We start from the raw sequence: 11,441 nt of genomic DNA on the forward strand, positions 1-11,441 counted from the left end.
CAATCGTTGGAGTGGCGACCATGAACGGAGCAAAGCTGTAACGCGGTATACAACCTGCAAAAGAGAACAATTTTTGTCATTAAAAACCTTGTCATTTCTACATAGCCAAAGCGACCATATAACAGCTATCGCTCCCACCCTGATAAGTATTTTATACCTAGCATCCACCCCATTAAGCCAATTGCCAAAAATATTTGCAATGCTTCTAGGACGATATAAGGTAGAACCTATCTGAATGATTGACCATATAGACCTAGCAACTCGACAACTGAAGAAAAGGTGTTTTATTGTCTCTTGTTCTTGACAGAAAACACATTTCGTGCAGTTGCCAATTGCGTTTGGCAAGGTTATCCTTAGTAAGGATCACACCTCGACGAAGATACCATGCAAAGACCTTTGTTTTCAAAGGTATCTTCATCTTCCAGATGGATTTATTATTAACTAGCGGTTGACTGGGTGTAATTAAGGCCTTGTACATGGAACTGACCGTGAATTTACCATTCTTGGTGAGATTCCAGCGAAATTCATCATCCCCCTGAACTAAATGGACTGAAGCTAACCTTTGTAGCAATTCATTCCATGAAGTTAATCTTGGGCCAATGAGGTCTCGCACGAACGTCAAAGAGGGTGGAGAAGATTCCAATACCTTCTGTAAGGTATCACTCTTATGACGAACAATATTATACAAAGCTGGATATTATTCTCGGAGAGTGGTTGTACATAACCAACAATCCTCCCAAAACCTTATCTCGGACCCATTCCTAATGGAGAACGAACCAAACGGGAAAAAATATTTTTTCGTTGCCATAATGCCAGCCCAAAAGTGAGAATCTCCTGGTTTCCATATAACCTGAGATATAGCTTTTGAACCCACATACTTCCTCCGCAAAAGTTGTTGCCATCGGCCATCCTCAGTTAATAACGTGGCCAGCCATTTTCCTAGCAAAGCTCGGTTTTTAACTTCAAGATCATGGACTCCTAGTCCACCTTGATCTTTTCGACGGCAAACGACACTCCATTTGGTCAACCGATATTTTTTCTTCTCATTATCCCCTTGCCAAAAGAATCTCGACCGGAAATAATCCAATCTATGTAAGACTCCTTTGGGAAACTGGAAGAAAGAAATCATATACAGTACCATATTTGTAAGTACTGAATTAATGAGAACTAATCTTCCTCCAAGGGATAATAATTTTCCTTTCCAACTACTCAGGCGTTTCTGGAGTCTTTCCTCGACTATTTTCCATTCGGCCAACATCAGCCTCCGATAATGGATCGGGATGCCGAAATATCTTGGAGCTCATGCTATGGACTTACTTGTTTTGCTCTTGCACCCACGGTGAAAATCCTTGTCCTGGACTTTCAAGCTAGGTTTGTGTGTACCATCTCAGAGCAACTCCAACGGTTACTGAAAAACGAGCCGGAACCGAAAAATTTCGGCGAGTTTATGGTTTCATGTCGAAATAGGCCCAGAACGGAGCTAAACTCGTGGCCTGACCCGTAAACAGAGTTTGGGGGCCCGAGAAACTCGACAGCCGCCCCATATTAAAACGGGCCGCGGAGGGGAGTTCGGTTTCCAAACCCTACTCCCCTCTGCCGCTGCCACCCGCTCCGCCACCACCAGTCACCTCTCCGGCGAGGAATCCAGCGCGCAGAAGCGACGCTTTGCCCCAGCTCCGCGACGCCATGGCCTCGCGTGGTAGCTCTACACGGGGCGGCGCAGGATTGGGCGGCCGGGACTCGCCGTTGCGGCCCCCGTGGTCCGCACGTAGGCGGAACGGAGCAAGTTCAACCGGTCGGAGGGCGCGCGCAAGCGCAACGCCCGCCGGTGGATGAACTGGGGGCTCACGCCCCCAGGAAATCTCGCCAAGTACGGCAACAATGGCGGCGAGGGCTCATCCTCCGGTGGTTCGAGCCGCCCACCGCGCCCGCCCGTCTACGACAACTCCGAGGAGGAGGAGCTCGTCGTCGCGTGGGAGCCTACATTCTTCACGGGAGACTACGTCCACGGCTCCGACGAGGAGGACGCCGTGATCGCGCAGGTGGTGGCGACCACGGAGGCGGAGGCCCGCGCTCGCTTCCGCCAGAAGGAGGCCGACATCGTCCGCCAAGTGCGGGAGTACGAGGCGGCGCGCGTCGAGCTTGACTCCGAGTAGGAGCTCGTCACCGTCCTCCGCATCGACTCCGTCCTCTTCCTCGACGCTCAAGCTCTGCCACCACCGGCACCGCCGCCCGCAGAGGCCATGGGGCCTCATTTTGGTCGGAATCAGCTCACGCGGTTAGGGCTAGTATCTAATTTAGGTTTGTAGTATATATTATGTAAATTTTGATGCTCAATCGGAGCATCAAACTACCATCTATATATGTTCATCGATGAATTCTCCCGCGAGATTTCAATTGCGTTTTTTCAGTTCGTGTTTTACGGGTTCTGTTCTGCGCCAGCTGCAAAATCGTCTAAGCCACGTTTTCGGGAGACTGAATACAGGTTTTTCGGTTCTGAATTTTTCGGTTACTGTTTGAGATGCTCTGAAGGCGTTTGATGCAGGTTTTTTGGTTCTGAATTTTTTGGTTATTGTATTCGGCGTTTTGGCCACTCCATGTATGTTGCATAGGTTGTTTTGCTTTTGTTGGTTTTCCCTCGCTTAAATAAAGTAATAGGTGTATGCATCGTAGAGAGAACACAAAGGCCGAGAAATACTACCTTCCTTAAAAGAAAACTAGCCTTCAGCTTTCAAGAATACACTCGAGCATCATTGTCTTTTAACGAAAAATAGCTAGGCGGGCGACAGAACTATAACACGACCTATCTGCTGAGATACATATCCTTATATATCCGGATGTGTATCTTTTTTTTTTGGAGAAACACTGCAGCTTTATTAACTCAGTGCACAAACGTTACAATCAGCACGAAGGCTGTTCTGAAGAAAAACTGGACTAACGTCGACCCAATTCCCAGCCATATTGTTTATGCATGCATAACGTGCACAAGAATGAGCTGAAGTGTTGGACGAACGCCTAGCAAAACTAATAGAAAAACTCTCAAAACCTAAACTTAAGATACTAACTTCTTCAAGGATAGGAGAAATTACTGGCTTATTCATCCTCCTAGAATCCCAAAGCCTCACAAGCTCCGAACAGTCAGTTTCAAAAAGAACCTGTCGGAAGTTGCGAGCTTGAGCAAAAACCACGCCATCACGTAGAGCCAGAGCTTCCGCCGTCAACGGATCGACGATCCCAGGGTAAGGTTTACACCAAGCGCCTCTGAAAATCCCTTCACCGTCTCTGGCTACACCGCCACTTCCAGCCACGCTTTCTGTGTTGTTAATAGCACCATCCACATTAAGTTTGATCACTCGTGTGTCTGGTCTATGCCATGAATTCTTAGGCTGATTTCCAACCTGTGAAACATCCGGATGTGTATCTTCTGTAGTTATCTATAGCGATACATATCTTTGTATTGATTATTGGGCCCGCCTCCTTCCTTGTATAGTCGAGGACGTGGCCTATATATGTAACGCCATATGCACCCAATCAATACATTGTGAGTTACATCCCTTTCTACATGGTATCAGAGCCAAGAGGTCTTGAGTTCAAGACACGGCTGGTGCAATATAAAATAAAAATATTGCAGCCCACTTTCGGTCCACGTTTAGGCCTGAGGGAGCCACACGTGAGGGGGAGTGTTGAAGTATAAATGCATTGCCTAATCTCTTCCATCAGATCGGTCTTTTGGTTGCATTGGTTAGAGCATGCAGTTCTGCGGTCAAGCGGATCCTCCGCTACATTCGTGGCACCATGGACTTCGGCCTCTCCCTCCACGCCTCCACCGCCACGGACATCGTCGCCTACTCGGACGCCGATTGGGCAGGCTGCCCCGACACGCGTCGCTCCACGTCTGGCTACTGCGTCTACTTCGGACCTTCGCTCATCTCCTGGTCGTCTAAGCGACAACCCAGGTCTCTCGCTCTAGCGCCGAAGCGGAGTACCGGGCTGTTGCTAACGCGGTTGCCGAGGTCTCTTGGCTGCGGAAACTCCTCGTTGAGCTCTCATGTCCCGTTGCCAAAGCCACCGTGGTCTATTGCGACAATGTCTCCGCCGTCTACCTCTCCGCCAACCCGGTCCACCATCGCCGCACCAAGCATATTGAGCTGGACATCCACTTTGTTCGGGAACAGGTGGCCCTTGGACACATTCGAGTACTTCATGTGCCCACCTCCCAACAATTTGCGGATATCATGACCAAGGGTCTCCCTACGGCATCATTTGAGGAGTTCCGGTCCAGTCTATGCGTTCGACCAGGCGACACTTCGACTGCGGGGGGTGTTGAGATACATATCCTTGTATATCCGGATGTGTATCTTCTGTAGTTATCTATAGCGATACATATCTTTGTATTGATTATTGGGCCCGCCTCCTTCCTTGTATAGTCGAGGACGTGGCCTATATATGTAACGCCATATGCACACAATCAATACATTGTGAGTTGCATCCCTTTCTACACTATCTATTAATTGCCATCTAACCATGTAACCATGCACTAGGATTGGTAGGTTTCAAAGTTTGCATGCGTAAGATTTTAAAGTTATTTGTAGCTTCCTTTCTTAGTTGTTGCAAGTTTTAGAGATCACTTTCAAAATTAGCAAAATCAGTGCCTCCTAAACAAGGAAATTCACCACACACCCCCAATCCATTCTACGGTGATATGATGATAGAATGATCAAAATGATCACACCGTGTTGAACAAGGAACTATAGATACTAACGATGGAATGCCACCGAAAAATCAGCATCAAACTCCAAATCTTCACCAATTGGTGTGAGAATAATTTTATGTTACCCGTGCGAACTTGCCCAACCATCGGACCACTAACGGAACAAGCACATCATGTCTATGTGAGAAACCATTGTCCTCCAAGAGCACAAAACCCATCCAATGCGATAAGAGCGCCAACCTCATGCTCTCCCTAGAGCATATCTGCACATCGAGCCGCAAGCTCATCACCAACCTCATGGGATAACTCATGCTTACCTTGAACTTTGGAGGAGACTTCTGTGAGCAGCCATCCGTCCTAGATCGCAAATGTGTGTGTGTCCTCGATGTTGCAGAGGCCAGTTGCACCTTGATATCTTCTTAATATTGACACATTATGTTTTATTGGAAAAATGGGTATGTTGGCTTCTCGCTAAGAGTTAGGCATGCACAACTTTTAACCTCACATATTGCAGCATGGTTCTCATTAATAAGTTTCATATACACACTTGAAGAGCAAACCAGTCAGTTTTACTCACAAACATATCGATCCATGTACAAGTGTGTTTTTTGAGATACACGACAAAGCAGTACTTTTGTTGAAGACTTGGCAATAAAATGGTTGTGTGCATTCATACCGAGGCGTGAGTATTTCCCTTACCATTCAATTTTACTCACAAAATCGCTATAGACCGTGCAATTTTAGATACACGACAAGGCACCGCATTTTGCTGAACACTTCGCAATAAAATGGTTGTGTGCATTCATACAAAGGCCCGAGTATTGTCCTTCTTCCATAAATCGTGACTAAGACACTAGCTAGAAACCTCTCACACTCCACTCCACCTTACGCATACCACACGCATGCGAATATTGAATGATTTGATGAACTTGACTGGTTATTTCCTCCTTAGACCTTGTTTGATACTAGAGTGTTTTTTTAGAACTAGCGGGTATAATCCCCACATGGATTGGATGAAACCCCTACCTTTATTCAATCCATATAAGACCCCAATACTCAATCCACTAGGTAACGGTATTATATTTGGAATTAGGGAAATATAGTAGGAAAAAAATGGGAAAGAAACGGGGATTACAGTAGGCCAATACACGAGGATCAAACATGCTTTTAGCAACACAAGTGAGGATTTAAGATTTGGTGAGGATTATTCCGACTAATCGTCACAAAAGCTCTAGTACCAAACAAGTGAGGATTTAAGATTTGGTGAGGATTATTCCGACTAATTGTCACAAAAGCTCTAGTACCAAACAAGGGCTTAGAAGGTGGCAGCATGACCTAGAAGCTCGCAGTTTTTTACATTGACTTGCTCTAACAAATTTCAGGATTAATCCAAGTCTTTAGCTAGGTCATTGGCGGTACTATACTAGCCTTTGGGTGCAAAGTCCCGGTCTTCCACATGTTAACAAACTACCTACCAGAGAATAGCTATTCCCTGGCCGGAGGCCAAGAAACAAGGGAAATATGGTAGATTGACACGCTCAAGTGTTTCCATTTGCAGCTACAACGTGCATCCACATGCGACGAACTTAAGAACACGTCATTATTCCTACGCGCACGATTCCGCTATCATATCGAGCCGTTGTCACTCACTACCAGTCTACCAAGCTCGCAGCTTCGCAGAAACTTCTGGCACGAATATAACTCGACCCAACACGAACGACACTTGCACACACCAATTAATGTGATGCAGCCTCCTGTCGTCATATGCACGTCCTAGCACCAGACAAGAATCGCATCGATGATCCAGAGCTTGACTTGACTCCGCCGGTCCGCCCAATGTCTAAGCTTGCTTAGCAGTAGCTGCAGATCAGTTCGGAATCAGATCCTGCTAGCTAGCTCTACGCGCATTAGTACGTATAACTCAGCATGGCAGCGTGTGCAAGTGCAAGGCTCGCGGCTATATATATACTACTACTTAGCTTCACACCAGAAGTCCAGAACATTCCATTGATACATTAGAAGTACGTACGTGTGTTCAGATCGACTTGTAGACGTTAACCGAGCTAGCTAGTAGCAATGGACATGTTGAGAAGTAATACACGGTCGCCGCCGGTGAAGCTGATTCAGCTGCTGCTGACACTGTCGTCGCGGGCAGCGGCGAGCAGGGTGATCACCAAGTGCAGCAAGAACAAGCGGGTGCAGCTGCAGGCCCAACACGGCGGCGCGTTCGAGTGCCGGACGTGCGGCCGCCGGTTCGCCACCTTCCAGGCGCTGGGCGGCCACCGGACCAGCCACAAGCGGCCGCGGGTGCGCGCCCATGGCCTAGACCTCCTACTCGGTGCTCGCCCCGGCAAAGCGAGGGGGCCAGTGCAGCACCGATGTGGCACGTGCGGCCAGACCTTCCCCACGGGGCAGGCGCTCGGCGGGCACATGCGCCGCCACAGGCCGCTATCCGTGGGCGCCGGCACCGCCGCGACATGGACGGAGGCGACCACAGAGACATTGTCGTCGTCGCCATCGTCCGGCTTGTCTTCTGAGCGTGATGACGACGACGCGTGGCCTACTTTAATCCAGTTTATATGAGGGAGAGATTAATATAACAAGCTTGGGATTGAAGTGCATTGCTCTACGCTTGAGGAATGCACTTGCATGCATGCATGCGCACGCATTACTACCTTTAGAGATCTCATTATCTTATACTACGTGTATATCGTAAATGGGTAGTGATCTATTGTAAATGGAAATTACGTGTATATGTGTCATGTACAGCTAGTGATGAAGTGAAACGGGTCCCTTTGGGACTACGTTTCGTACCGGCAGGTACATGCATAAATTGCTTGGAGTTTTGGACATATTCTTAACAAATCAAGCAATTCAATGCTTAATTTCTCCATATACTCTACAACTCAAGTTTTAAAGTTTGTCACTCGTCAGTTCTAAAAAGATATTGGACGACCCCGTTCACGAATCTAACACTCAAAACTTCTCTGTATGCCATCAAGTTGATGCAACGTCGGGCGAAAAACCGTAAAAGAAATCTAATTTTTTGGCAGCTTGAGCTACATATAGCTCTTTTTATTAGAAATTTTAAAATTATATTTAAAGGTTTCAAAAATTCTGAAAACAATTCTTGATGTAGATCATATTGTGACCTACTCACCCTCGAAAAAAAATATTGTGACCTACTTACGTGCAAAAATTGAACTCGCAATACATTATATCCTAGTACGCACAAAAATGACAAAATCTGACATATTTTGAGGTTTTAAAATTCTGCACTGTTGGCTACTATAGATGTCAGATTTATACAACCCCGTATATAAGGTATTCTGAGTTAAAATTTCAAACAATGGTAGAACACAACATTGTCGACATCTATATTTGTTTTCAGATTATTTTTGATAGTTTAAACTGTGGATTTTGAATTTTTTTAAAATGAGCTACATGTTTAGACTTGGACCAAAGATTCAAGGTTGATTTCTTTGCTTAACACTACTAACCTAGAAACCTACAGACTAATTAAATTGAAGAGTTTAGACTTGAAAGTGTGTGATAGATGTGAGAAAGTGGTAACCAATAAATTAACTATTTTTCAAGTAAATGAAAACTTTATAACTTTGTTCAAATTTATTATAAAAATATAAAACATAGGAAACATAAGGTAAAAGAAAAGGAGAGCAGGAAAAAAAGAAACAGAAAAATCTCACATGTTTTTAATGTGCCATAACTAATGCAGCCCAACTAGGGGTGTTTGTAGGCATGAGCAGCCCCCGCGCGTTGCTTAAGGCCCAGAATAGAAGCTCAGGTATAGAAGCTCCCACATATGGACGCTTCTTTTTGAACATCTATTGTGCTCGGCGTGGAAGACGGTCGGCTGGTGGGTTGGCCCAGTAGAGTGCAACTTTAATTTTTCATTTTCTTTCTTCTTCTGGTGTTTTTTTTTGTTTATATTTACTTCTCTTTCTTATTTTTCATTTTTGTTTTTATGTCGGAAAGTTGAGTAGAAAGTTGATATAGGTATAAGTGTTCATAAGAATATTTTAGAAAATTGACATGAAACACTTGCGTATAGTTTTCAAAAAATGCTTACAAGGATTTTTTTCCCGTATAGTTCAAAAACATATTCATGAGATTTAAAAATAGTCATATTATTCAAAAAGCTTGTTCATGTGAAAAATAAAAAAGTTCACACAGTTCAAAATAGTTGTAGTTGGGCCGGCCCACCCATGCCAGCCCTTGAGTAATGTCAAAAATAGGGTTTGCCGTTTGCCTCCGCATTAATGTTGTCTGCACGTATCCTTGGAAGAAAGCCCAGAACAAACTTCGGGCTGGGCCGCAGAACAGCAGTACACAACTCTGGGTCTTCCCCACTTCCGGCGTCGCTCCTCCGCCTCCGCCGCCGTTGCCGAGCGCAGCCTACCCGTCGCGGAGCGCGCCACTTCTCCTATGGCTGCGGACTGGTCTTCGGCGCGCCGGGCGTGGGAGAAGTGGACCGGGAAGCACGTCGGCTCTTCCGGTCTCCCCTCCCCTCCCCTCCTCTGCCCCTTCCTCTATGCTCCTCCTTCTGGTCTCTCGTGGGAACTAATCCCCATCCTCTTGCAGGGATGCCAGTTAAGGCGGCGCTGCTTCTCAACTACGACCCGACCGGACCATCTCGCCTCCTCCCCATCATGTAAGTCTCATCTCAGACTCCGAGAGCACGGGCGATTTAACGGGCATTTCAGCCGTTGCAGGTTTGGGGGGTTTGGCGCGACGAATCTTCCCATGAGATCCTGCAACTTCCAGATGGAAGCTAGTATTTGGTTATTTTGTAGGATGTCGAATTAGTTCAGTCACTGTTATGAGGGTCAAGCCAGCTCGCATGCTTCAATAGCTAGAACGTTGCATATGAATATGGAATTGTGGCTGTTTGGTTGAAACTGGCCTGGAATGTTTGTTGACGAATTTGGCAAGGCTGTAGTTTAATAGGAGCATCAATAATATTTCTAGCCACAGCTACTGAAAGTTGCATTTTAAATGCCAATTTGATAAACTGAATTTGGGATGCATTGTTTAATACGTAATTGAATAACTAAATTGAAGATTAGACAGATACGAATTGCCAAAGATATGCTTCCTTCTGTAAAAAAAAAGATATGCTCCCTTTTTCATTAAGCTACATGAATGTTGGAGTTCCAGAAGTTTAATGCCACAACCTTATTGAACTGTCCAGAGCAGAGCAAGAGGGAGCAAGATTTACAGCGGTTGATCTGCAACCGTTCATGGATTTCTTTAGAAGGAATAATCTGCAGACGGAGTTCTTCTCTATTGGGCCAAACCAATGTGAGTCTAAATCTTCCTTACTGCCTTAGGATAGTTTATTAAACCTGATTATTCCCTTGTTATCTCCAGCAATATGTTGATTGCAAGCTACACATCTGTATCTGTAGATTTAGTCACCTCAATCCATGAGCACTGGTTTTGTGCCCGTTGTGTCAACTCAGCAAAACAAGAGGGTGAAGGAGTTCTGGTTATGCAGATTGGAGCTTACTTATTGGTATCTATGTGCGTATCTCCTTGTTCAACTTTTAATTGGCAAACACACCTACTCCGTAGGAGTATCATGTTTCCTTTAAGTACTGTTAATATACAGCTTGGTCTGCCAAAAGTAATCAATTTACATTGCTATCTAATGCATAGGTATGATGGTTCACTTGGTTCGGCTTCACAAGCAATGATGGCTGTCGATCAGTTTGCATGGCACTTTAACCGGAGAACACATTAACTGCTAACTTGTACTACTACAGTACCTCTGTTCTATTTTAATCGACGCGGGCACGTGCGTATGTAAGCTACACCCTCTACACCACTCAGCGTCAAATTGATCCGATCGGAAGGAGTATTAGCTTGTGGTTTAGTATGAACCTACTTATTATTCGGAATCATGATCTGAAAATACAGTGTCTGACTTGACACAATGATATTAGTAGGTTCTTAGTGTAATAACTAAGATTCTCCTAAATGTAGCTGAATGTAATTGTGCAGTATTTCATGGTCACGTGAGATATCTTTTCACCCAGTTTCCTGTATGATCCAAACAGTAGTCAGTAGGCGAGCCATTTTTGGTCTACTTCAATATTACACAACGATAATATAGTGAAATTACTATAATGGTTAGAAACATGAAACTAGAATGAACATTAAAAGTTTATCAGGGTTGGTGTGTCATCCAAGATCTAGTTTGACATAAGCTAACGAAAACATACGAATATTTGATGTCATAGTTCCATGTTTGACAAAAAAGTTGTACGGCCTACAGAAAGATTCATAGTTACATTTATGAGCATTTTACTAAATTTATTAGCTTTCTTTACTCGATATACAATTATGGCTAACTGGAGCATACCTTGTGAAGGCCCTCCACATTATACATACTAGATTTAGATGTGCGCCTTGGCGCACGATCCCGTGAAACTCGTGCCGATGCAAACTCTATATAACAACGCTAAAAATAATATTATTTTGTAGGTTTCACAAAACAAAGTTGATAGGACAAACTTAGGATAAAGCACACCAAATTATAAACATAGCAAACCTACAAAAGCATGTCATTGTGACAATATGGTCTTTAGAGGCTACATCGGAGTAAACATAAACCAGCTGCAAATGAGAACTTAAAATGAAAGAAACGGGAAGAATAGACGCTTAACTCATGTTTGATACTTAGTCGTTCGCTGCAAGGCAAATAAAT

The 11,441-nt window shown here is 44.8% G+C and overlaps 2 protein-coding genes across 2 annotated transcripts; both read left to right on the forward strand.

The window, feature by feature from the left end:
- Positions 1-6,714: 6,714 nt before the first annotated feature.
- LOC124699121 (zinc finger protein ZAT8-like) lies at positions 6,715-7,294 on the forward strand. The gene has a single exon (XM_047231478.1). The coding sequence runs from the start codon at positions 6,788-6,790 to the stop codon at positions 7,292-7,294; it is 507 nt and encodes a 168-aa protein (XP_047087434.1). The 5' UTR covers positions 6,715-6,787.
- A 1,849-nt stretch (positions 7,295-9,143) lies between these two features.
- LOC124699122 lies at positions 9,144-10,729 on the forward strand. Its single transcript, XM_047231479.1, has 5 exons — positions 9,144-9,227; positions 9,314-9,383; positions 9,924-10,033; positions 10,141-10,255; positions 10,391-10,729. The coding sequence occupies exons 1-5, from the start codon at positions 9,158-9,160 to the stop codon at positions 10,473-10,475; spliced, it is 450 nt and encodes a 149-aa protein (XP_047087435.1). The 5' UTR covers positions 9,144-9,157; the 3' UTR covers positions 10,476-10,729.
- Positions 10,730-11,441: the final 712 nt, after the last annotated feature.

The sequence above is a fragment of the Lolium rigidum genome, chromosome 3 (assembly GCF_022539505.1).
Source record: "Lolium rigidum isolate FL_2022 chromosome 3, APGP_CSIRO_Lrig_0.1, whole genome shotgun sequence".
NCBI lineage: Eukaryota > Viridiplantae > Streptophyta > Magnoliopsida > Poales > Poaceae > Lolium > Lolium rigidum.